The 27,837-nt window shown below is 43.4% G+C and overlaps 1 protein-coding gene across 1 annotated transcript in view; it reads left to right on the top strand.

Annotated features, from left to right (window-relative positions):
- SFI1 (SFI1 centrin binding protein) overlaps nt 1-27,837 on the top strand; it is a 109,929-nt gene that overhangs the window by 16,174 nt on the left and 65,918 nt on the right. The window contains 4 exon segments of the mRNA XM_021665674.2: nt 4,407-4,577; nt 6,153-6,224; nt 20,178-20,288; nt 24,564-24,658. Coding sequence (XP_021521349.2) covers nt 4,407-4,577; nt 6,153-6,224; nt 20,178-20,288; nt 24,564-24,658 — 449 coding nt within the window.

Raw genomic sequence — 27,837 nt, forward strand, 5'->3', positions numbered from 1 at the left:
GTTGGCTGGAAATCCTGACCTTACGCAATCCGCCCGCCTCGGCCTCCCAAAGTGCTGGAATTACAGGCATGAGCCACGGCACCAGGCTATCGTACCTTTTCATATGTTTACTGGGTACTAGATTTTCTCTTTTTGAAGTACATATTCAAGTCTTATTTCTGTTTTTCTAATGAGTTGTATATTGAGCATTTGTACTAATTAATATATAGGAACTTTTCTGTTTTTGAATATGAATCTTTTTGCACTGCTGCACTCCAGCCTGGTGACAGAAGCGAGACTTCATCACAAAAAAAAAAAAAAAAAAAAAAGATATGTGAAGAGAAGATATGTGACAAATATCTTCTCCCTCTGCTCACTTCGTCATCATTTGTTGAATTAAGTTGTTTTAAATTTTAATTTAGACCAGGTGCTGTGGCTCATGCCTGGAGTTCCAGCACTTTGAGAGGCCGAGGCAGGTGGATCACTCGAGGTCAGGAGTTTTAGACAAGCCTGGACAACAGGGCAAAACCTCATCTCTACTAGTAATATAAAAATTAGCCGGGTGTGGTGGTGTGTGCCTGTAGTCGCAGGTACTTTGGAGGCTAAGGCAGGAGAATTGCTTGAACGTGGGAAGCGGAGGTTGCAGTGAGTGGAGATGGCACCACTGCACTCCAGCCTGGGCAACAGAATGAAACTGTCTCAAAAAAGAGAAAAGAAAAGGTAAAAAAAAGCCAGGCACAGTGGCTCTCCCCTGTGATCCCAGCACTTTGGGAGGGCAAGGCAGGCAGATCATTTGAGGTCAGGAGTTCAAGGCCAGCCTGACCAACACAGTGAAATTTCATCTCTACTAAAAATGCAAAAATCAGCCAGGTGTGGTGTTGCATGCCTATAATCCCCACTACTTGGGAGGCTGAAATGGGAGAATCACTTGAACCCAGGAGGCAGAGGTTACAGTGAGCCGAGATGGTGCCACTGACTCCAGCCTGGGTGACAAAGTGAGACTTCGTCTTAAAAAACAATTTTTAACTTAGTAAAATGTATCAGTATTTTCCTTTATGATTAATATGTGTTCTGTCAGGTTTAAGGAATCTGTTTCTTTCCTGATATCATGAAGATGTTCTGGGTTTTGTTTTGTTTTGTTGTTGTTGTTGTTGTTGTTGTTGTTTGAGACAAGATCTTGCACAGTCATAGGCTGAATTGCAGTGGCACAATCAGGAACACTGTGGCATCAACCTCCCAGTCTCAAGCAGTCCTCTCACTTCAGCCTCACAAGAAGCTGGTAGTAGTACAGGTGTGTGCCACCACACCTGGTGAATTTTTGTATTTTTTGTAGAGATGGGGTTTTATTGTGTTGCCCAGAGTTGTCTCAAACTCCTGGGGTCAAGCAATTTGCCTGCCTCAGCCTCCCAAAGTGCTGGCATTATAGGCATGACCACCATGCCTGGCCTAAGATATTCTGTATCATCTTTTTTTTGAGACAGAGTTTTGTTCTTATTGCCCAGGCTGGAGTGCAATGGCACGATCTTGGCTACTGCAACCTCTGCCTCCTGGGTTCAAGCGATTCTCCTGCCTTAGCCTCCCAAGTAATTGGGATTACAGGCATGTGCCACCACATCTGGCTAATTCTGTATTTTTAGTAGAGAAGAGGTTTCACCATGTTGGTCAGGCTGGTCTCAAACTCCTGACCTCGGGTGATCCACTGGCCTCGGCCTCCCAAAGTATTGGGATTACAGGCGTGAGCCACTGCACCCGGCCTGTATCATCTTTAAGAACTTATTATTTTGCTGTTTACCTCATGAAATTGATTTCAGATCTCCTGAAATTGATTTTTGTTTATATGTGAGTCAGAGATCCTATTTCATTTTTTTTTCACATGGGTATATAATTGCCCCAGCACAGTTTATTGAAAAAAACTGCTCTATAGTGCCATCCTTATCATTACTCAAGTGTTCATTTAAGCCCAAGTCGGTTTCTTGCCTATCTACCTTGTTCCTTTGGTCAGTTTGTTTCTGCTGCAAAATCGTGATGTCTTGATTATGTAGTCTTGCAGTAAGCCTGATATTTGAATAAGACTGCTTATCTAGTACTTTTAAGAAATGTCTAAGCTACTCTTGGTATTTATAATTCCATAAAAGCTTCAGAATCAACTCTCCAAGTCCTCTCCCTCCCCGAAATAAAATCTTTTTCTTTTTTTTTTTTTGAAACAGTCTTGCTCTGTCACCCAGGCTGGAGTGGCACGATCTTGGTGCACTGCACCTTCTGCCTCCCAGGTTCCAGCAATTCTCTTGCCTCAGCCCCCAGAGTAGCTGGGATTATAGGCACCTGCCACCATGCCTTGCTATTTTTTTGTATTTTTAGTAGAGATGGCATTTCATCATGTTGGCCAGGCTGGTCTCAAACGCCTGTCTCAGTCAAGGTGATCTGCCCACCTTGGCCTTCTAAAGTGCTGGGATTACAGGCGTGAGCCACTGTGCCCAACCCTCTATTGGGTTTTGTTTTTGTTTTTGTTTTTTTGAGGTGAAGTCTCACTCTGTCACCCAGGCTGGAGTGCAGTGGCACCATCTCAGCTCACTGCAACCTCCGCCTCCCGGGTTCAAGTGATTCTCCTGCCTCAGCCTCCCAAGTAGCTGGGACTAAAGGCACGTGCCACCATGCCCAGCTAATTTTTGTAGTTTTAGTAGAATGTGGTTTCACTGTGTTAGCCAGGATGGTCTCGATCTCCTGACCTCGTGATCCACCTGCCTTGGCTTCCCAAAGTGCTGAGATTACAGGCGTGAGCCACTGCATCTGGCGTTCTGCTGATTTTAATTGAGATTACTTTGAAGCTATAGATCAGAGTGGGAAAAATTGACATCTATATTGTATCAGTTAGGGAATGGTGGGAATCCTTCTGAAATCTACGTTTCCAGACACCAACCAAGGGTCAACCTTGTAAGCAGGATTTTCTAAGAACAGCAGCCACAGGCCTGCTATGTTATTTTCTGCAGAGAAGGAAAACAAACATAACAGAGAAGATCAAAGAGAAAAGTTGGTTCCCTAAAAAGACTAATACAGTTGACAGCCAGTGAAACTTATCTAGAAGGGAGAAAACCAAATAAATTATTTTGCCTATAAAATTATTAGATTTACTCCTATGTTTGATGTTTGTGATGCCATTTGAAAGTAGTGTATAAATATATATAATTGTTTTTTCTTTATTGCTAGTTTATAGAAATACAGTTGACCCTCATTTATTTCATTTTCTCTTTTCTTAATCAGTTTCACCGGCTACCAACTGTATTAGTCTTTTTAGGGAACCAGCTTTTCTCTTTGATCTTCTCTGTTATGTTTGTTTTCCCTTTGTGCAAAAAATAACATAGCAGGCCTGTGGCTGCTGTTCTTAGAAAATCCTGCTTATAAGGTTGACCCTTGGTTGGTGTCAGGAAACTTAGATTTCAGAAGGGTTCCCACCATTCCCTAACTGATGAATGGTTAACAGGATCTACATTGTGTGTTCATGCAATGATTTTGTGCTGAATACTAGAACTCCCTCTAGGAGTCTGGAATTTTGGTATGTGTTAGGTAGAGGGTGCCTGTCTGACCAGCCCTCAGTAAAAGCTTGGGTACTGAGTCTCTAATAAAAGTTTTACTGATACACAACACTTCTCACGTGTTATCACAATTCAGTGCTGGAGGAATTAAGAGTGTCCTATGTGATTCCACTGGGAGAGGATTCTTGGAAACTTGTACTTGATTTCCACCAGACTTTGCCCTGTGCCCCTTTTCCCTTTGCTGTTTTGCTTTGTATCCTTTTCCACAAAATCAAAGAAAAAAACATAATAGAAATTAGCAAATATGTTAAATACTTATAAAAATACTACATATGGCCAGGCGCGGTGGCTCACACCTGTAATCCCAGCACTTTGGGAGGCCGAGGCGGGTGGATCACGAGGTCAAGAGATCGAGACCATCCTGGTCAACATGGTGAAACCCCATCTCTACTAAAAATACAAAAAATTAGCTGGGCATGGTGGCACGTGCCTGTAATCCCAGCTACTCAGGAGGCTGAGGCAGGAGAATTGCCTGAACCCAGAAGGCGGAGGTTGCGGTGAGCTGAGATCGCACCATTGCACTCCAGCCTGAGTAACAAGAGCGAAACTCTGTCTCAAAAAAAAAAAAAAAGAAAGAAAGAAAACTATGTTAGGCCTAATGACTCCTGGGGGTACCCTCCAGCTCTGTAGTTCCTGCCTAGAGCTGACCCAGCAGTACCCACCTCCAGTCGTTGGCCAATATTTCTGTCAGATTGGGCTGCCTATTATCCTTGAAGCCTTGGTATTGTCAGTCTTAGTGAGCTTATTTGTTTAATTTTCCTTGTATATTAAAAGTATTTGTATCACATGCAGAGATAACTTTATTCTCTCCTTGCCTCCTTCCTCCTCAAATTTAAGGTATTTTGGGGATGGTGCAGTTAAACCTTATTCTCCAAAGACACCGTCCAACAAGAAGTCTTCTGTATCCTTGGGGATCCGGAGGGAGTTACCTAGTACCAGTCATCTAGTGCAGTATCGCGGTACACATGCTTGTACCCGACAGGGCCGGTTAAGAGAATTGCACATCAGGTGAGCTTGTGAGTGGCCACCAGTCTACGGGTACTTTTCTCTTATTCTGTTATTTCTCTTATTCTCCCTTCTTGGTTAAAATGAGGGAATAGTTCTTATTCTCCCATCTCAATTAGTTGGAGATCTTGATGCCTGTTCTATATAGTGGAATGTTCAGATCAAGAAGATATTCAGAAATCTGCAGACATAAAATCTGTCATTGAGTGTTTTCATTTCTCCACTTGTGTCCCACAATATGAAGCTGTCAAGATTCTTAGACTTTTAGAAAAAGTCTAAACGTGGTCCAAGAAAGAAGGAACTACGCTTTTTTTTTCCTCTTGGATTTTCTGGTGAATTCTAGAAGAGCTGTAATACTTCTGCTACTCTTGATTAGGTATATTAAAGACATCCATTTCTTTATTCAAAAATTTATCAGGCCAGGCGTGGTGGCTCACACCTGTAATCCCAGCACTTTGGGAGGCCGAGGTTGGCAGATCACCTGAGGTCAGGAGTTTGAGACCCCGTCTACATGAAAAATACAAAAAATTAGCTGGGTGTGGTGGTGCACACCCGTAATCCCAGCTCCTCAGGAGGCTGAGGCACGAGAATCACTTGAACCTGGGAGGAGGAGGTTGCGGTGAGCCAAGATTGCTCCACTGGACTCCAGCCTGAGTGAGAGTAAGACTCCATCTCTAAACAACAACAACAAATTTATCAGGTGCTTACCATGTCAGGTGTTATGCTAGATGCTGAGCATGTAAGGTGACTAAGACAATCTTGGTCTATGACTTCATGAAAGTTTAAAATCAGGTAGGCTTGATAGACTGTCAGGCCATAATAATAAAGTGAGATTAGTGCAATGAGAGGAGAAGGATGTGATACCACAGGCATATATGGCAAGAACAGCCATACTAGTATAGCCAGCAATTACTCTCTGGAGGAAGTAGAGTTTAAGCTGAGTCCTGAAGGATAATGTAAGAATAAACCAGATAAAGGGCAGGAGAAGGTGTGTTTTAGTTGAACTCAGGGGTTAACTATATAATATAAGATAAGCCACCTTTCTGTGTACTCCAGGCACTGTGCTAGATACTAGAGGTACCACAAAGCACCAGTTTCTGCTTTCAGGGTCTCACAGTGCAGAGGGAATGACAGACACCCTGTGAGCTGATTGCTGTGATATGGTGTCATAACATCACAAGAGGGGTTTGAACAGAGTGCTGAGAGTACACAGCTACTACCCTGTTTACATAGGAGACGGTTCAGGATTAGTGGGCATTTGCCAGGCATTGTAGGCAGGAAGAATAATATGAACAAAAGAATTTGATGTACTTCCTGTACCTCAGTTTTGAAGTTTTTATCTCTTCATTGACAATTTGCATTGAAAATATATTTTTTTAAAAATCTGCTTGATTTTAGCTTCATAAATCTGCCATCCTATACCCTGTTCGATGCAAGATTAGCTATGATACCACCTTTTGACTCATACTAACGTCCCTCTGCCGGAGACCTTAAAGCCTTCCTTTCCTTTCCAGAAAAGTGATGATGTAAGCCCAATGGAATTTTAAAATATGTATATCCTTTTTTTCCTTCTTTCAGATGCGTTGCCAGAAAGTTCTTATATTTATGGATTCAAATGACTTTTGGAAGAGTGTTTCCCTCTAAAGCCAGGTAGTATTAGCTCAGAACAACATATTTCTGCTGAGTTCATTCTAGCGTTTTCTTTTATATTAAGCCTATACATAAGGTTTATTATGACTTGTGCTGTTACATTCCTCCTGTGTTCCTCCCCAGCCTGCAGTAGGCAGAAACAGTCCCTAAAATAACCTTGTAATATAGTGGTAACTTCATACCTGTTAGTTGACTGCAGCTGCATTCATGGTGAGCTGTGAATGTTATCTACAAAGTAGCCAGTGAAGGTTAAGTTTTAGTGTTTAATGTTAAGGCTTTTAGCTACTGTGGCCTTCAGTTTCAAAGAAAAAGAAAAAAACAAGTAACAAGCATGTGACCAAATGAAAGAATCTGGCAGGTCTTGGTGGCTCATGCCTGTAAACGGAGCACTTTGGGAAGTCGAGGCAGGCAGATACCTGAAGTTATGAGTTCGAGACTAGCCTGTCCAACATGGTGAAACCTCATCTCTACAAAAATTAGCTGAGCATGATGGCATACCCCTGTAATACCAGCTACTTGGGAGGCTGAGGCAGGAGAACCACTTGAACCCTGGAGGCGGAGGTCGAGGTCAGCCAAGATCGTGCCATTGCACTTCAGCCTGGGCAACAGAGTGAGACTCCATCTCAAAAAAAAAAAAAAGAGAGAGAATCATACTTAAGTGAACCAGGATAGATGAGATCTCTCTGGGAAAAGTGTTTGCCCAAGAGAAGTAATTGAGCTCTTTCAGGGGACTGAGAGAGCTCAGACTGACAAATTGGCTTGATCTAGTGCAGAACCTGGGGGAAAATAATTGCCTTTGGCAAAGGAAGTGAAATTTTAGTGAGGAGCAAATCCCTCTGTCATAGCTTCATTTTGTTTAGACCAATGCTGTCCATTGCTGTGGTTTTGGGTTATAATTGTTATAGCTGCAGTGCTGAGATTGGACTACAAGAGAGAGTCACAAGAGTCAGGGACCCTGTGCGTGAGGCAGGGGGACTGGAGAGAAGGGGCCAGTGCAAGGTATGTTTCAGAATGAGAATTGGCAGCCTTTGAGAATGTAAGCGCTTCTTAAAAACTGAAATGTCCTGGGTTCTTTCGTGATCCCCTCTTCCCCTTTTCTTTACCTTACTATAATCTTTCCTGTTTCAGTTTTCTGACAGTCTAACTCCTTCATTCAATGTCTCTCAAGCAAACTTGGCCTGTGTGTGCTTTCTGAAATATTTTCTTTGTATACTTTGTGAGGGGCCCTGCTGTTCCATGTCTTCTTTTTGTATCTTTACAGTGAAGCTCCTTATGTGGGTATGTTACCACCCAGATCTAGGTCCATTCTGCCCATGCGTGGTAAATCAATCACTGTGACACAGGTTTTGCAAAAGAGAAGAGACTTATTTGCAAGGCCACTGAGGGAGGAGGTGGAAGAACAGATCTCAAATCTGCCTCCTAAAAGATAAGCCTGAGGGATATTTGTGGGTTAGGGAAGTGGGGTGGTTTAAGGTGCAGGGAAAGGTGATTCGCAGTGGAGAAAATAAAGTAGCATTCATTGTGCACAAGTGTAGTCAGGGTTTATGGCATTTCATAGGACACATATACAGAAAATAGAGGCATTAACATGATCAGAGGGTGGAGTTTTTGGCCCTCAGGCATCAAAAGATCCTTTTGGGCACCTTCACAGGCCTAATTGAAGGGTTGGTGGTCTCCACCAGTTTGAACTGGACAGGAGTTAGCCCAAGTTCCTGAAAAATAACTGAAGTGACCATTGCCGTGGTGACCTATGAATGTTATCTATAAAGTAGCCAGTGAAGGTTAAGTTTTAGTGTTCAGGCCTGGCGTGGTGGCTTATGCCTATAATTCTAGCACTTTGGGAGGGTGAGGCAGGCATGGATCACTTGAGGTGAGGAGTTCGAAACCAACCTGGCCAACATAGTGAAACTTTGTCTCTACTAAAAATACAAAAAAAAAATTAGACGGGCATGGTGGCAGGTACCTGTAATCCCAGCTACTTGGGAGCCTGAAGCAGGAGAATTTCTTGAACCCGGGAGGCAGAGGTTGCAGTGAGCCGAGATCGCCCCATTGCACTGTAGCCTGGGCAACAGAAAGAAAGTCTGTTCAGCTTCAAAGAAAAAGGAAACAAAGAATAAAGCAAGCGACCAAAGTATGCAGGGAAGCAGATATGATCAGCTTAACCCCTGATTTTCAGCTGCAGCCCATCCCAGCTACAAGTGCTAGGCATTGTTCACCTCTATTTTACCTTCTCCTTTTGGATCTTGGGCATGTCATCCTTCACTGCCTTCGTAGCTCTTTAGTGCCTTAAATAAATTATTTTTGGTCGGCTTTTTTTTGTTTTTCATTGGGAGAATGGCTCTAAATTGCCTAGTTTGCTTTTATCAGAATTCTCCCTTTTTCGTTTAATTCAGTTGCATATTCTATTGACTTCTTCACTGTTAGCTTAGAAGTTATATTCTTTTACTCTTCCTTTACTGACTGTCCTGATAAGTTACAAATATGAATGTATATTTGTAACTTAACAGAATCTAATGTTAATTTGTCCTTTACTCTCTTCCTGAATAAGACAGGGTCTTTAGAGTAGTTTAGCTCTACCCATCTCCCTTTCTTTGTGTATATTTTTAAGTCTACAAAGCATTATTATTCTCATTTTATTTTTTGAGACAGAGTCTTGCTCTGTCACTCAGGCTGCAGTGCAGTGGCACAATCTTAGCTCACTGCAACCTCTGCCTCTGGATTCAAGTGATTCGCCTGCCTCAGCCTCCCAAGTAGCTGAGATTACAGGTGTGAGCCTCCATGCCCAGCTAATTTTTGTATTTTTGTAGAGACGGGGTTTCACCATGTTGGCCAGGCTGGTCTCGAACTCCTGACCTCAGGTGATCCACCCGCCTTGGCCACCCAAAGTGCTGGGATTACAGGCGTGAGCCACCGTGCCTGGCCCTAAAAAATCCTTTTTTTTTTTCTTTTGGAGACAGAGTCTTGTTCTGTCCCCAGGCTGGAGGGAGTGCAGTGATGCGATTTTGGCTCATTGCAACCTCCACCTTCTGGACTACAGGTGCACACCACCATACCTGGCTAATTTTTGTATTTTTAGTAGAGAAGGGGTTTCATGATGTTGACCTGGATGGTCTTTATCTCCTGACCTCATGATCTGCCCATCTCCACCTCCCAAAGTGCTGGGATTACAGGCATGAGCCACTGTGCCTGGCCACCTAAAATTTATTTTTACGCCATTTTATTTATCTATATTTGACTCATATTTGAGCAAGAACCTCTTTTCAAATAATGCCTATTTATATTCCAACTCCTTGGGAAATGCTGACTGTATGTTAGAAATATATTGAATCTAAGAGAAAGTCTGACAATGGCTGAAACACACTGAGATTTTCTTTTTCTTTTTCTTTTTTTAAATATTTAACTTTTTTATTTTTAGAGACAGGGTCTCACTGTTTCCCAGGCTGGTCTCGAACTCCTGCACTCAAGCAATCCTCCGTGCTCAGCCTCCCAAAGTGTTAGGATTACAGGCATGAGGGGATTTACTTTTTATATATATATAAAAGCTATCCAGAGGTTGGCAGCTACTGTTATTGCTTCAGCTGTTCAGTGGTGTCATTTCAGACTCAACCTTCTAGTACCTTTCTAGTTCAGCGTCCTTAGCACATCGGCCCTTTGTCCTCACAGGTAACACTTCCTAGTTGCAAGATGACTATTCTAGCTTTACACAGGAAGGAGGGCGTAAGGGTGGTGTCAGTTTGATCTGTCTCTTTATCAAGAAAGAAAACTGCCCTAGAGTTTCCCCCACTGCATTCTGCTTCTGCCTCATTGGCCAGAGCTTTGTCACTGGCAACCTTTAGCTACAGAGGAGGTTGGGAAAGAAATCTTTCTGGCCTCTGTAGTAGATAGTGATGAGAAAAAGGGTTTGGCAGTGGGTGTTGTGTTAGCTGGTGACGGCTAACACTGCTACACTGCTTTAAAACATTTGCATTATGCTGTTTTTCATTTCTTTGCTCTTTAATGGTAGCCAGGTGCATGATCTCAGCTCACGAAATTTAATGGACAATGCTAAAGCTATACCCTCCCTCCCTCCCTTCTACTGCCTCTCCTCCTTAGAGATCGCCACTCTTTTGATTCTGGTATGATTGTTCTCCTGTGATTGTTCTCACTCTTTTGATTCTGGTATGATATTCTTTTTCCTGTAAAAATATGTGCACATGACCATAAAGAATAAATGTGTCGTGCACTCCTGTAGTCTTATCTACTTGGGAGGCTGTGGCAGGAAGATCATTTGAGGCCAAGAGTTTGAGGCTGGCCTGGGCAATGTAATGAGATCCCATCACTTAAAAAGAGGCAGGAGGTGGCTTATGCCTGAATACCAGCACTATGAGCAGACTCATACTCTGCTCTGGTGCAGCACACAAGGAGAGCTAGTCATGTGATTTCTTTCTTCTTTTTTTAGACTAGAGACAGAATCTTTATCTGTTGCCCAGGCTGTTCTCAAACTCCTGGCCTCAAGCAATACTCCCACCTTGGCTTAAAGTGCTGTGATTACAGGCATGAGCCAAGGTAAGAGGATCGCTTGAGCCTAGGAGTTCAAGACCAGACTAGGCAACATAGTGAGACCCCATCTCTCCAAAGGAAAAAAATATATATTAGCCAGACATGGTTGTGCATGCCTGTAGTCCCAGCTACGTGGGAGGCTTAGGTTGGAGGATCACTTGAACCTGGGAGGTTGGAGTGCAGTAAGCCATTGATCATGCCACTGCACTCCAGCTTGGGCAACAGAGCAAGAGCATGTCTCAAAAATAAATAAATAAGTAAATGGTATGGCTTTGTATAGTTAGAACATTTATGAATGGTGTCATACTGTACTTTGCAACTTGGGTTGTTTTTTTTTTTATTATTAAAGAGAGGGAAATTATTTACATGATGAAAGATTTCAGAACTTCATTGGAACGGGCAGCTTCACATTGATGCCATTTCAATAGTGACTTATTTCAGTCTACATACTTTCCAAGAATGTCACCATTTCTTTTATTTTATTTATTTATTTTTTCTTTTCTTCTTGTCTTTGAAAACTCGTTTTCTAATTGTCACCATCTCTAAATAGGAAATAATCCTTGTCATCTAGAACTACTTTGGTGCCTCCATATCCTGGGAGAAAAACTTTATCTCCAACTTTCACGCTAACTGTTTGAATCTCTCCACCCTTTCCTTTAGAACACAATCCAACAGCAACTACTGTTGCTTGGACTACTTTTCCTTGAGATTTTTCTGGAAACATTATGCCTCCTTTGGTTACAGTTTTAGCAGCACTCCTTTCAACCAATACTCAGTCAAAGAGTGGAAGAAACTTTCTAAACACTTGTCCTGCCATGACTCCCTCCGCCTCAGACTCGTTTGTACTCTGCTCTGGCGTACCGCGGCAAGGAGAGCTAGCCATGTGATTTCTTTTTCTTTTTTTTTTTTTTTTGAGGCGGAGTTTCGCTCATTACCCAGGCTGGAGTGCAATGGCGCGATCTTGGCTCACCGCAACCTCCGCCTCTTGGGTTCAGGCAATTCTCCTGCCTCAGCCTCCTGAGTAGCTGGGATTACAGGCACGTGCCACCATGCCCAGCTAATTTTTTGTATTAGTAGAGACGGGGTTTCACCATGTTGACCAGGATGGTCTCGATCTCTTGACCTTGTGATCCACCCGCCTCGGCCTCCCAAAGTGCTGGGATTACAGGCTTGAGCCACCGTGCCCGGCTCTTTTTTCTTTTTAAAAATAGAGACAGAGTCTTTCTCTGAGGCCCAGGCTGTTCTCGAACTCCTGACCTCAAGCAGTCCTCCCTTCTTGGTTTCTTAAAGTGCTGGGATTACAGAAGTGAGCCGCCATGCCTGGTCCTTTCCATGTGGATATACAGCGATTTATTAACTGTGTATATTATGCCATTGTATAAACAAGGCACAGTTTATCAGTTTACTTATTGTTGGACTGTTGACTACCTCTGCTTTTTAGAATTACAAACAATAGTACTGAGTGCATTCCTTTTTTTCTTCTTCGTCTTTTTTTTTCTTTTTTTTTTTTGAGACTCCGTGTTGCAGTGGCGCGATCTCAGCTCACTGCAACCTCTGCTTCCCAGGTTCAAGCGATTCTCCTGCCTCAGCCTCCCAAGTAGCTGGAACTACAGGCATGTATCACCATGCCTGGGTAATTTTTTGTATTTTTAGTAGAGATGGAGTTGGTCAGGTTGGTCTCAAACTCCCGACCTCAGGAGGTCCACCCGCCTCGGCCTCCCAAAGTGCTGGGATTACAGGCGTGAGCCACCGCACCCGGCAACATTTTTTTTTAAGTACAATCTCCATTTTATATTTCTCCAGAGAATAGTTTTTCTTCAGTCCTTAAGGACTCAGCTTTTTTTTAAAATTATTTTTTAATTTAATTATATTTTTTATAAAGATGGGGTTTCACCGTGTTGGTCAGGCTGGTTATGAACTCCCAACCTCAGGTGATCCGCCCGCCTTGGCCTCCAAAGTGCTTGGATTACAGGCGTGAGCCACCGCACCTGGCCAGGACTCAGCTTCTTACATGGGCTTTAGTGAGAGTCATGGGGCAATGCCTGCAGGTCAAAATTGGGGTGTGGGTATTCAGTTCTAATGGCTTCATGAGATTGATTTCTAACTACCTTGCTGTGAATGGCACAACTCACACATTAAGGTAGCTTCGTATACGGCTTGGGTAGCACCTTGGCATCAAAGACGCTACCTTCAGAAATGCCCCTGACTGCTGCAGCCTCTACTGTGTTTCAAATGATGAGTTTCTCTTGTTTTTGTTAAAGTCACTAAATTTGCTAAAATCAGTGTTGAATTCCTAAACTTTTTTTAACTTGACCTATCAGATAGCATTAGAGAATCCATCATTTCCTTCTTCTAGAATCCCTTTCGTCTCCCAGCTTCTAACTTACCATCCTCTTGTGGTTTTTCTCCTACCTCTTTGCCCCTTTTAACTCTTCTTTGTTGATTCTTCCTCATCCAAATACCCCAACACCTAGTCTTTGTAATGCTTCTTTAGCTGCCTCACAACCGAGGCAGTCTCATCCAATCTCACAGTGATTCTCAGATGTGTACGCCCAGCCACGACCTCTGCCTCAAAACTCTGGACTTTTATATATGTGACAACTCCACTGGGCGTCGTACCATAATATATCCAAAACTGAAATCATCATCTTCCCTACAAACCTCTCTGCTGTGTCTTCCCCTTCTCAGTTAGTGGAAACTCCATCCTTCCAAGTGCTCAGGTCAGAAATGGTGAAGTAATTCTTCACTCCTCTTCTTCTTTCACACCCGATTTTAAAATGCCAAAATCATGTTGCTTCAGCCTTCAAAATGCATTCAGAATCCAGCCACTTTTCAGGCTTCCAGTAGCTACCACCTAGTCCAAGCCATCAGCATCTTTCCTCCAAGTGACTCCAGTAATTCCTCATTGGTCTCCTGCTTCCTGTCTTGCCCTAGTCAGTATCTTCTCAGTAGGTAGTCTGAGTAAATCAAGTCACATCATTCTGTCAAACCTCCAGTGGCTTCCTACTGAAAGGAAAAGCCCAGAGTCCTTACTGTGTCTACAAGACCAGTCAACTTTTTGTGTTACCTATTGATTTTTTTTTCATTTCTCCTGTCATATTTTTAATTTTCAAGAGCTTTTTGTTCTCTGCATGTTCCCTTTCTTTTTAATAGCATCCTGAAGGCTCAAAATTTTTTTTAGGATAATGTGGTTTAAGATTTTTATTTGCTTACACTATGTTTCTTCTGAGACCCTTTTTTCTTTGTGTTTTTGGTCGCTGTGTCATTTGGAGCCTTTCCTCAAATGTCAAGAGAGTCTTTATTGTCTGTTCATATTAAAGAGCAAGGCCCTAAAAAACTAATTTTAGAAGCTTTTATATGTAAGCGTGGGGACTTACAACTTGAAGGCTTCAGTGTAGGCTTTTGGGGCAGATTTCACCAGGGAACCTAGCTGTATGCATCTCTGAAGGCCTTTCCCCTTTGGTTGATCCGTTTTCCCCAGACAAAAGAGGTAGCCTCCAACTCCTGGAGTGGGATGGGATTGAGATGAAGGTGGTAATTTTTTTTGTTGTTTTTTTGAGACCGAGTCTTGCTCTGTCACCCACTCTGGAGTGCAGTAGCGTGACTGACTCACTACAACCTCCACCTTGCAGGTGGAGTTTTTGCAGGTTCAAGTAATTCTCTTGCCTCAGCCTCTTGAGTAGCTGGGATTACAGGTGCCCCCCACCATGCCTGGCTGATTTTTGTATTATTAGTAGAGATGGGGTTTCACCATCTTGGCCAGGCTGGTCTCGAACTCCTGACCTTGTGATACGCCCGCCTCAGCCTCCCAAAGTTCTGGGATTACAGACATGAACCACTGTTCCTGGCCTACAATTTTTTTTTTTTTTTTTTTTTTGAGATTGAGTCTCCCTCTGTCGCCCAGGCTGCAGTGCAGTGGGCGACACTCACTGCAACCTCCAGCTCCTGAGTTCAAGCAATTCTCCTGCTTCAGCCTCCCCAGTAGCTGGGATTACAGGCACATGCTATTACGCCTGGCTAATTTTTGTATTTTTAGTAGAGACGAGGTTTCACCATGTTGGTCAGGCTGGTCTTGAACCCCTGACCTCGTGATCTGTCTGCCTTGGCTTGCTGGGATTATAGGCGTGAGCCACCATGCCTGGCCCTTTTTGTTGTTATTGCTTTTTGTTTAAACAGAGTCTTACTCTGTCAGTCACCCAGGCTGAAGTGCAGTGGCTTGATATCAGCTCACTGCAACCTCTCCCTCTCAGGTTCAAGCAATTGTCCTGCTTCAGCCTCCCAAATAGCTGAGACCATAGGCATGCACCATCACACCTGGCTAATTTTTGTATTTTTAGGAGAGCTGGGGGTCTCTCCATGTTGGCCAGGCTGGTCTTAAATTGGCCTCAAGTGATCCCCAGCCTCAGCGCCCCAAAGAGCTGGGATTATAGGCATGAACCACTACACCAAAGGTGTTAATTATAAGCTTGGCTGCAAGCAGGGAAAGGGACGGTGGGTCTTATTGTTCAGTATATAGACTTTCGGTCTGGGACCATCTCCAAAGCTTTGCCTAGTATTCTGGAGTCCAGTGCTCCTCTGGTTCGCCTCTCCAGAGATAAACCTGAGTCTCTGCTTGAGTGAATAATGGGATCCAGGGGCCTAACCACTTCTGACACATAGGCTTGCAAACAATCCTGTGTTTTCGTCTCAGTCCACATCTCCTCGCCTCCTGATGCTTCTCATTACTACCCCTTTCTGGGGCTGTGCCACCAGCTAGGTGCTTCTTGTCTCCCTTGCCCCTCAACAACAGGATACTTAGTTCTTTCCTTTCTCTATCTGGTAATTCATCTGCCAGTCTATTGCCTAAAATTGACTAAAATTTATTGACAGCTCTTGTCTGTCATCCTTTCTCCTATTTTCTTGGTCTTAATAGGCTTATACTTTTTGAATACACTTGCTTTTATTTAATGCAGTGTGGGGAATGGAAGGAGGTAAATGGATATATTCATTTTACCATGTGGAAATGCCTCCTTTTTATTACAGTTTTTTAGAATCGCCAGCCATGGTGGCTCAAGTCTGTAATCCCAGCACTTAGGGAGGCCGAGGTGGGTGGATCACAAGCTCAGGAATTTGAGACCAGCATGGCCAACATGGTGAAAGCTCGTCTCTACTGAAAATACAAAAATTGGCCAGGTGTGGTGGTGTGCACCTGTAATCCCAACTACTCAGGAGGCTGAGGCACGAGAATTGCTTGAACCCAGGAGGCATGGGTTGCAGTGAGCTGAGATCACGCCACTGCACTCCAACCTGGGTGAAAGAGCAAGAGCAAGACTCATCTCAAAAAAAAAAAAAAAAAGGCCGGGGTGGTTGCTCACACTTGTAATCCCAGCACTTTGGGAGGCTGAGGTGGGTGGATCATCTGAAGTCAGGAATTCGAGACCAGCCTGACCAACATGGAGAAACCCTGTCTCTACTAAAAATACAAAAAATTAACTGGTGTGGTGGCATATGTCTGTAACCCCAGCTACTCAGGAGGCTGAGGCAGGAGAATCACTTGAACCTGGGAGGTGGAGGTTGTGGTGAGCTGAGATCAGTCCATTGCACTCAACTTGGGCAACAAGAGCAAAACTCTATCTTCAAAAAAGAAAAAATTGTGACCAAATCTGCTCAAAAATTTTTCAAATATTATAGAAATGTACAGTTTGAGAAATGCCAGTCTCCTACAAATCCCTCCCTGAGAGACAACCATTGACAGTAGTTTGATATTCTGGAACTCTTTCCAGGCTTTTAATATGTATGATATAATCATTTATGTATGTATACACACATGCTTGTTTATATGTACACAAATGTGTATATATTTGTGTGTATATATTTGATGTATTCCAACATATGTGTGCTGCAAATACATAAAAATAGACCAGGTGCATTGGCCCATGCCTGTAATACCAGCACTTTGAAAGGCCTAGGCAGGTGGATCACCTGAGGTCAGGAGTTCAAGACCAGCCTGGCTAACATGGTGAAACCTTGTCTCTACTAAAAATACAAAAAATTAGCTGGGACTGGTAGCATATACCTGTAATCCCGGGGAGTCTGAGGCAGGAGAACCGTTTGAACCTGGGAAGCGGAGGTTGCAGTGAACTGAGATCACACCATTGCACTCCAGCCTGGGTGACAAGAGCGAAATGCCGTCTCAAAAAAAAATAAAATACTATTTTTAAAATTATTTATTTATTTATTTATTTTGAGGCGAAGTCTCTGTCAGTTACCCAGGCTGAAGTGCATTGGCCTGATCTCAGCTCATTGCAACCTCCACCTCTTGAGTTCAAGCAATTTTCGTGTGTCAGCCTCCCAAGTAGCTGAGACTATAGGCATGCACCACCACGCCTGACTAATTTTTGTATTTTTGGTAGAGATGGGGTTTTACCATGTTGGCCAGGCTGATCTCACTTGATCTCAAGTGATTTGTCCACCTTGTCTTTTCAAAGTGCTGGGATTATAGGTGTGAGCCACTGTGCCTGGCCTAATTTTTTAAAAAAGATACTATACATACCACGCAGTGCAGTGACTTTATTTTTTCACCTAGCCACTTTCTGAAGCCTCTGTCCACGTTAGTACCCTTAGCTCTGCTTCATTCGTAGAAAATGAGTGCATGGCATTGATGGAATTGTGTTAACCTGTCCTCTTTTGATGTGTATTTGTGATGTTTCACTCTCTTGTTACTATTATAAGCAATAGTGAGATGAATTCCCTTATGTATGTCTTTGTAAGCTAGTTTTCAAAAACTGTAAATGGAGTTGGGTGCCTGCAATCCCAGCACTTTGGGAGTCTGAGGCCGGTGGACCGAGCTCAGGAGTTCAAGACCAGCCTGGCCAACACGGTGAAACCTCTTCTTTACTAAAAGTATAAAAATTAGCCGCCTGTAGTCCCAGCTACTCAGGAGGCGGAGGCAGGAGAATAGCTTGGGCCAGGCAGGATGGCTCATGCCTGTAATCCCAGCACTTAGGGAGGACAAGGTGGGCAGATCATGAGGTAAGGAGATTGAGACCATCCTGGCCAACATGGTGAAACCCCATCTCTATTAAAAATACAGAAATAGCTGGGTGTGGTGGCACACACCTGTAATCCCAGCTACTTGGGAGACTGAGGCAAGAGAATCACTTGAACCTGGGAGGTGGAGATTGTGGTGAGCCTAGATTGCGCCACTGCACTCCAGCCTGGAGCAGAGCAAGACTCTGTCTCAAAGAAAAAAAAAAGAAAACAAAACTGTGAGTGGGTTTGGAGGGATGACAGGTTAGTAACCTGCAGAATCATGACAAGAAATTCAGTGATTGATAGGCCAGCCTGGTGGCTCACAGTTGTAATTCCAGCACTTTGGGAGGCCAAGGTGGGCAGATTGAGCTCAGGAGTTCAAGACCAGCCTGGGCAACATGGTGAAACCCCATCTCTACTGAAATACAAAAATTAGCTGGGCCAGGTGATGTGCTCCTGGAGTCATAGCTACTTGAGAGACTGAAGCATGAGAATAACTTGAATCCAGGAGGTGGAGATTGCAGTGAGCAGAGATTGTGCCACTGTACTCCAGCTTGGGTGACAGAGCAAGACTGTCTCAAAAAAGAAAAAAGAAATCAACACCATCTGTGACTGCTCTTCTGTGTTATTACCTTTTTCCTAACTACTTTCTCTTACTCATCTTTTGCTGTTGTTACAATTCCCCTCTGCAGATTTCAGCAAAATTAATATCCTATATGTTCCTGTTAAGTACTAGGAATATTGTTAGGCATTCACTTATAACTTTAAATTCATATGTTTGTAAATAAGACATTACTACTTTTTAGTAATAAAAATATTTTTCATTCTAGTGAATGAAAACAAAAATAGTAATTTTCAATTCACTTTATGGTATTTGAAAAGTGAGATTTTGGGAGACCAAGGCAGGAGGATCACCTGAGCCCAGGAGTTCAAGACTAGCTAGGGTAACATAATGAAACCCTGTCTCTACAAAAAAATTAAAAATTAGCCAGGCATACTAGTGGAGCATGTCTGTAGTCACACCTACTTTGGAGGCTGAGGTGGAAGGATCACTTGAGCCTAGGAGGTCAAGGCTGCAGTGAACCATGACTACACCACTGCATTTCAGCCCGGGCAACATAGCGAGACACTGTCTCCAAAAAAATTATCAGATTTTTATTTTACTTTTAACATCTTTAATCAGTAAAATCAATATTAGAAAATTTTCACCTCATTTCTAGTTTAAGTAGCTCTGAGATTCTGATCTGAAAAAGCCAATTTATGTTTTTTTGATTGTTTAAGAGATAGGGTCTTGACCTCTGAGGCTCAAGTGATCCTCCCACCTAAGCCTCTAGAATAGCTGGGACCACAGGTGCATGCCACCATGCTTGGCTAATTAAAAAAAAATTTTGTAGAGCTGAGTACAGTGGCTCATGTCTGTAATCCCAGCACTTTGGGAGGCTCAGGTGGGAGGATCACTTGAGCCCAAGATTTCAAGAACACCTTGGGTAATATAGTGAGACATCATCATAAACTTTATTTTTTTATTTTTTGGTAGACATGGAGTCTTATTTTTTTAATTTTATTATTTTATTTTTACTTTTTTTTTTTCCTGAGACGGAAGTCTCGCTCTGTCACCCGGGCTGGAGTGCAGTGGTGCGATCTTGGCTCACTGCAACCTCTGCCTCCCGGATTCAGGCGATTCTCCTGCCTTGGCCTCCCAAGTAGCTGGGATTACAGATGCACACCATCATGCCTGGCTAACTTTTGTATTAGTAGAGATGGGATTTCGCCATGTTGGCCAGGCTGGTCTCAAACACCTGACCTCAGGTAATCCACCTGCCTTGGCTTCCCAAAGTGCTGGGATTATAGGCATGAGTGATTGCACCTGGCTTATTATTAATAATTATTTAATGTATTTGAGACAGGTTCTCACTCTGTTGCCCAGGCTGGAGTGCAGTGGCACGATCTCAGTTCACTGTAACCTCTGCCTCCTGGGCTCAAGCGATCCTCCTACCTCAACTTCCCAGGTAGCTGGGACTACAATAGCATGCCCTCACTGTGCCTGGCTAATTTTTTATTTTTTGTAGCGATTGGGTTCCACCATGTCACCCAGCCTGGTCTTGAACTCCAGCAATCCACCTGTCTCAGCCTCCCAAAGTGCTGGGATTACAGGCATAAGCCATTGCACTCAGCCCTAGATGGAATCTTGCTATGTTGCTCAGGCTGGTTTCAAACTCCTTGCGACCTCTCAGTGTTGGGATTACAGGCATGAGCCACCATGCCTGGCCTCCATTTTTAATCTATCTTGGTGTTTATGTTTTTATGAGAAGGCAACAACAATGTGAAACTGTGATTTGGGAATAGACGTTAGCTCCAACATCACTGTATATAATTCTCTGATTTTTTTTTTTATTCCCCTAGATTTTACTATGAGCAGCATTTACTGCGGAAGGTCTTCGAAGAATGGAAAGAAGAGTGGTGGGTTTTCCATCATGAGTGGAAACTCTGTGTTCGAGCTGACTGTCACTACAGGTCAGATTTCATGTTACACTCCTTCAGTTTTACTGAGGCACATTATCAGATGACTGCTTGTTGGCATGTTTATGGTCAAAATGAGTAAACTTTGGATCACTCTTTGTGTTTCTTCAAATCCTTTTTAGAGTTAGCAAGATTGAAGTCCCAAATTAAACCCAAGCATACATGCACATGCTGGGCATGTGAACACACACACACACACACACACACACACACACCCCTACCCCTCCCCCTCCCACCCCTCTAATTGAGGTAACCTTTATGTGTTGGTTGTGCTAATAGTTTGAATGGGTTTTTCCCACCCATTCTCACTTCTATATAATTCCTAATTCTGAAAGGATTGTGTTTTTTTGTTTGTTTGTTTGTTTTTTTGAGACGGAGTTTTGCTCTTGTTGCTGAGGCTGGAGTGCAATGGTGCAATCTTGGCTCACTGCAATCTCTGCCTCATGGATTCAAGCAGTTCTCCTGCCTCAGCCTCCCGAGCAGCTGGGATTACAGGCATGTGCCGCCACGCCTGGCTAATTTTGTATTTTTAGTAGAGACGTGGTTTCTCCATGTTGGTCAGGCTGGTCTCCTCATCTCAAGTGGTCTGCTCGCCTCGGCCCCCTAAAGTGCTGGGATTACAGGTGTGAGCTACCACGCCTCACCCTATTTTTAAAGTAATAAATTGTTTTACTTTATATTGATTATAGGAGAAAAGATATGCCCAAAATACAACATTAAGAAAATAGAGGCCAGGTGCGGTGATGCATGCCTGTAATCCTAGTACTTTGGGATTCCAAAGCAGGTAGATCACTTAAGCACAAGAGTTTGAGACCAGCCTCAGCAACATGATGTAATCCCATCTCTACCAAAAAGTACAAAAAATTAGTGGGGATGTAGTGGTGCCGAGATTGTGCCACTACAGCCTGGGCAACAAAGCTAGACACTGTCTCCAAAAAAAAAAAAAGGAAAGAAAAAAACTCTTACCCCTTGACATTCACATTCCCAGGGATAAGTGAAGGGGAAAGTAGCAATTGAGAATTGTTATATCAGATACACATTTTCAGATCTTTTTTTAAACGTGAATGTCATTTCTTGTAGATCGTATATTTAAAATGATGTCTTTATCCAGGTTCTTTGGAGCAAGAGTTCTGATTTATGGCTATTTCAGATAAAATAGAGACACGCCGAGTTCTTCTAATAAGCAGATAGCAGGTGGATCACCTGAGGTCGGGCCACCTGAGCCAGCTGCAGTGGCTCATGCCTGTAATCCCAGCACTTTGGGAGGCTGAGGTGGGTGGATTACCTGAGGTCGGGAGTTTGACACCAGCCTGATAAACATGGAGAAACCCCGTCTCTACTAAAAATACAAAATTAGCCGGGTGTGGTGGTTTGCATGCCTGTATCCCTAGCTATTCGGGAGGCTGAGGCAGGAAAATCAATTGAACCTAGCAGGTGGAGGTTGCAGTGAGCTGAGATCATGCCATTGCACTCCAGCTTGGGCAACAAGAGCAAGACTGTGTCTCAATCAATCAATCAAATAAAAGATAAAATAAAAATACAAAAATTCTAGCCTGTGCAACATGGTGAGACCCCCATCTCAACTAAAATACAAAAAAAATTTGCCAGGCATGGCAGCATGCGTCTGTAGTCCCAGCTACTTGGGAGGTTGAGACAGGAGAATTGCTTGAACCTGAAGACGGAGATTGCAGTGAGCTAAGATTGCACCACTGCACTCTAGCCAGGGAGACACGGTGAAACTTTGTCTCCAAAAAAAAAAATTAGCTGGGCATGGTGGCTTGTGCCTATAGTCCCAGCCACTCACAAGGCTGAGGCAGGAGAATCTCTTGAAACCAGGAGTTAGAGGTTGTAGTGGGCCAAGATCATGCCACTGCACTGCAGCCTGGGTGACAGAGTGAGACTCTGTCCTAAAAAAAAAAAAAAAAAATTTTTTAAAGTGAAGGTTAAAAAAAAATTTTTTTTAAAGGAAACTATGAAGAGATGAAGATCATAAGATGTATGGTGTGTGTATCAAGAAGGAAACGGTGTCAATGACCATGTAGTGCAAAAGAGAAGTGATTTTTTTTTTTTTTGAGACAGAGTCTTGCTTTGTCGCCCTGGCTGGAGTACAATGACGTGATCTGCACTCATTACAACCTTCACTTCCTGGGTTCAGGCAATTCTCCTGCCTCAGCCTCCAGAGTAGCTGGGATTACAGGTGCACGCCACCACGCCCAGCTAATTTTTTGGATTTTTAGTAGAGATGGGGTTTCCCATGTTGGCAAGGCTGGTCTCAAACTTCTGACCTCCTGATCCTACAGCCTTGGCCTCCTAAATTGCTGTGATTACAAGTGTGAGCCACCACGCCTGGCCAAGAAGTGATGTTTTTTTTTTTTTTTTTTTTTTTTGAGATGGAGTTTCGCTCTTGTTACCCAGGCTGGAGTGCAATGGCGCGATCTTGGCTCACCGCAACCTCCGCCTCCTGGGTTCAGGCAATTCTCCTGCCTCAGCCTCCTGAGTAGCTGGGATTACAGGCACGCGCCACCGTGCCCAGCTAATTTTTTGTATTAGTAGAGACGGGGTTTCACCATGTTGACCAGGATGGTCTCGATCTCTTGACCTCGTGATCCACCCGCCTCAGCCTCCCAAAGTGCTGGTATTACAGGCTTGAGCCACCGCGCCCGGCCAGAAGTGATGTTTTTTATAGTGTGGATAGTTAAGATAATTAAGATGTGACTGTTGGCTAGGCATGGTGGTTCAAACCTGTAATCCTAGCACTTTGGGAGGCTGAGGCAAGAGGATCACTTGAGCCTAGGAGTTGGAGACCAGCCCGGGCAATATGGCAAAATCCCCTCTTTACAAAAAAATACAAAAATTAGCCAGGTGAGGTGGTGGGTGCCTGTAGTCCCAGCTACTTGGGAGGCCAAGGTGGGAGGAGCACCTGAGCCCAAGGGCTCAAGGCTGCATTGAGCTGTGTTCACATTACTGTACTCCAGCCTGGGTGACAGAGTGAGACCCTATCTAAAAAAAAAAAAGACAAGACTGTCATTCCAAACATCATGAATTTTTTTTTCTTTTTTAATTTGAAACAGAGTCTTGCTGTCACCCAGGCTGGAGTGCAGTGGAGCAATCTCGGCTTACTGCAACCTCCACTTCCCAGGTCCAAGCAATTTGCCTCTCTCAGCCTCCCTCCTGCCTCAGCCTCCTGAGTAACTGAGACTATAGGCACATGCCACCACACCTGGCTAATTTTTATATTTTTATTAGAGATGGGGTGTCACCATGTTGACTAGGCTGGTCTCGAACTCCCAACCCCAGTTGAGCCGCCCACCTCGGCCTCCCAAAGTGCTGAGATTACAGGCGTGAGCTACTGCACCTGGCCCAAACATTATGGATTTTTGGATGATGAAAGTTAACTTACTCTTGGAAAAGTCAAGCCTTTTCTTGCTCAGTGACACTTTAAGGTATGGAGAATGACTCTTCTTCAAGGAAAATAGAGTTCATTGTGATTGTAGGAAATGAAATTTTAGCTTTGGTGCAGATATGGCTTGCCTTTTTTTTTCTAATCAGAAGCATCCCTGTTAATTTCTTCTGTGTATAGAACAGACTTGGTGTGTTGGGTTAGGAGTTGTTTTATTGTTGTTGTTGTTTGGTTGTTGTTGTTAGACAGTGTCTTGCTCTGTTGCCCAGGTTGGAGTGCAGTGACATGTGATCTTGGCTCACTGCAACCTTCGCCTCCTGGGTTCCAGTGATTCTCCTGCCTCAGCCTCCCAAGTAGCTGGGATTACAGGTGTGTGCCACCACACCCAGCTAATTTTTTTTTTTTTTTAGAAGCAGTCTCACTCTGTCGCCAGGCTGAAGTGCAGTGGTGCAATCTCGGCTCACTGCAACCTCCACCTCCTGGGTTCAAGTGATTCTCCTGCCTCAGCCTCTTGAGTAGCTGGGACTACAGGTGCACACCACAACGCCTGGCTAATTTTTGTATTTTTAGTAGAGACAGGATTTCACCATGTTGGCCAGGATGGTCTCAATCTTTTGACCTCGTGATCCGCTCACCTTGGCCTTCCAAAGTGCTAGGATTACAGGTGTGAGCCACTGCGCCTGGCTTAATTCTTGCGTTTTTAGTAGAGGTGGGGTTTCACCATATTGGCCAGGCTGGTCTTGAACTCCTGACCTTGAGTGATCCACCTGCCTCGGCCTCCCAAAGTGCTAGGATTACAGACATGAGCCATCGTGCCTGGCTTGTTGTTTAGTTTTAAAGAAATGCCATTTGCTTTTTTGGCTCCTCAGGTATTACCTGTACAACCTGATGTTCCAGACCTGGAAGACCTACGTGCATCAGCAGCAGGCGATGAGGAGCAAGTACATTAGAGCCGAGGTTCATGGTGAGAAAAAGAAGTACATGTCTAAAGAAGATGCCCAGATTTACTTTGCAGAAGATCTTAGGAAGGACAAACACATTGTCTTAGAGATAGAATGACTCTAGGTCTAAGGAAGATTTGTTTGATTTTCTTTCATAATCTTAGAGTAGAATCTTAGACCTAGAATAACTCTAGATCTAAGGAAGATTTGTTTGATTCTCTTTCATAATTTTTCAGAAAGTTTGATCTCTGAGTGGGCACCTTAGGATTGGATCCCTATGGTTTTCTCAATATGGCATGGTTTGAGCCCTTAAAGCTCATTTAATCAGAATTTGTGTGAACTGGCTGTTCCTGGCCTGCTGGCTCAGTGCGCTGGCTGTGACTCCCCCATGGCACCTGGGGCTGCGGTCTATCTTGCGATGTCAAGTTGCCTGGAGAGTCTGGAGCAGAGCTGCAGTGCTCTTTTTTAATCTGCTTGCCCAAGTTGTCCCTTAGTGATACTAAAGTGGCGACTTTAGCTTCTTGTTAGAATCTGGTTTCTCTGTGAATTGAACCCAGAAACCCATGTGGAAAGTCTAAGGAAAAAGACATAGAGTTTCAAAATGATAATAAAGACTGGATTCGCAGGAGAATGTCCTAAAGATACCTCAAACTCTGCAAGATACAAGTACAACCTGTCAACTCTCCTACCACTTAGACCTGCTGTTCCTTTGACTTTTCCTTAGAAATGGCATCCTTTCCTCATGCCTTGTGTCATCGATTACCTAATCTTTTAAGATAGCCCTCTGAGCATCACTTGCAATCATCTTTGCATTGCTACTGCCTAAGAGTAATCCTCATCTTTTTTTCCAGAGTGTTATAAGTACCTCTTCATTAATCTCCCTCATTAATTTTTTCCTGCTTCTCATTGTACACATAGCTACAAGAGTGGTAAGACATAGATAAGATCATGTCACTCCAACCCTGCTTGGTGTGGCATACAAGATCTTCATCACTTCTGCTCTACACCCTCTGCCCTTGACACACTGGATGTGTACTTCTTTATCTTTCCATCTTTGTCCCTGTAGTTCTTCCTTCAGGCTCATTTACATGTCTAGCTTTCCTTGATCTTCCCCAGCCCAGTGGTCTTTCCCCTGTCTGTATTCCTGAAGTTTGAGAAGCTCTTACCAAAGCCTCTTAGTAACTGCACCAAATGGACAGTTTCACTGGTAAGTAACTTACACTGTTTTGTTGTTTATTTTTTTAATTACATACAGTAGGATTCATTCCTTTTGATGTTCAATTCTAAGACTTTGGTACACACTACCACATACAGCTAATTTTTTGTATTTTTGGTAGAGACGGGCTTTTGCCATATTGCCCAGGCTGGTTTCAAACTCCTGGTCTAAAGCAATCCACCTGCCTCGGTCTCCCAAAGTGCTGGCAATACAGGTATAAGCCACCGCACCTGGCCTTAAGTTTAATTCTGTAAGAAACTGGCAAACTTTTTCATCGTGGCTGTATCATTTTGCATTTCCACCAATAATTCATGAGAGTTCTACTTCCTCTACATTCTCTTGACTGCTTTGTATTGTCATTAAAATTTTTGCTTTGGCCATACTAATAGGTGTATACAGGCATTTAGTTGTGGGTTTTTAAAAATTATTGTTATATGGGTATACTGCATAATGGTGGAGATTTGAGCATTCACTACCCAAATGTGAACATTGTACGTGATAGGTAATTTTTCAACCCTTGTCCCTCTTCCACCCTCCCTTCCCCTCTTTTGGAGTCCCCAGTGTCTATTATCTCTACCTTTATGTCCATATGTACCAACTGTTTAGCTCCCACTTACAAATGAGAACATGGTATTTCATTCTTTTTTATGGCTGGGTAGTATTCCGTGTGTGTGTGTGTGTGTGTGTGTGTGTGTGTGTGTGTGTGTATTTTTGTTTGTTTGTTTGTTTGTTTTTGAGACGTCTCACTCTGTTGCCCAGACTGGAGTGTGGTGGCATGATCTTGGCTTACTGCAGCCTCCACTTCCTGTGCTCAAGAGATTCTCCTGCCTCAGCCTCTCAAGTAGCTGGGACTACATGCATGTGCCACCATGCCCAACTAATTTTTGTATTTTTAGTAGAGACAGGGTTTCACTGTGTTGGCCAGGCTAGTCTCAAACTCCTGACCTCAAGTGATCTGCCTGCCTTGGCTTCCCAAAGCGTTGGGCTTATAAGCATGAGCCACCACACCCAGCTCTGGTGTATATTTTCTTTACCTGTTGATGGATGCTCAGGTTGGTTCCATGATTTTGCTGTTGAGAATAGTGCTGAAGTGAATATATGAGTGCAGATGTCTTTTAAATATAATTATTTATCTTCCATTGGGTAGATTCCCCCTAGGGGGGATTGCTGGGTTGAATGGTAGTTCTGTTTTTAGTTTTTTGAGAAATCCCCATACTATTTTCCATAGAGGTTCAACTAATTTATATTCCCACCACCAGTGCATTAAGTGTTCCCTTTCTCCACGTCCATGCCAACATCTGTTGTTTAATTTTTTTTTTTTAGATGGGGAGGGGGTCTTGCTGTGTCACCCAGGCTGGAGTGCAGTGGCTTGGTCATAGCTCACTGCAGCCTTGACCTCCCAGGCTCAAGTGATCCTCCCACCTCAGACTCCTGAATAGCTGAGACCATAGGCATATGCTACCACGCCTGGTTAACTTTTTATTTTGTAGAGATAGAGTCTTGCTGTTGCCCAAGCTGGTCTTGGACCTCTTGACTCAAGTGATTCTCCTGCCTCAGACTCCCAAAGTGCTAGGATTATAGGCATGAGCCATCATATCCAGCCTAACTTTTTAATAATAGTCATTCTGACTGGTGCAAGATGATACCTCATTGTGGTTTTAATATGCATTTCTCTGATAATTAGTGATGTTGAGTATCTTTTCCTGTGCTTATTTGCTATTTATATCTGTTTTTGGTGAAGTGTCTGTTCATGATCTTCTGTCCTTTTAAATTGGGTTGTGTTCTTGTTGAGATTTGAAAGTTTTTGTTGGTTTGTTTGATTTGGGTTTTTTTTTTTTGATATGGAGTCTTGCTCTGTTGCCCAGGCTTAAGTGCAGTGGTGCAATCTTGGCTCACTGTAACCTCCACCTTCCAGGTTTAAGTGATTCTTCCACCTTAGCCTCCTGAGTAGCTGGGACTACATGGTGCGCTGCCATACCTAGCTAA

The sequence above is a fragment of the Aotus nancymaae genome, unplaced genomic scaffold (assembly GCF_030222135.1).
Source record: "Aotus nancymaae isolate 86718 unplaced genomic scaffold, 86718_ANA_hifiasm-v0.15.2.pri h1tg000076l, whole genome shotgun sequence".
Lineage (NCBI taxonomy): Eukaryota > Metazoa > Chordata > Mammalia > Primates > Aotidae > Aotus > Aotus nancymaae.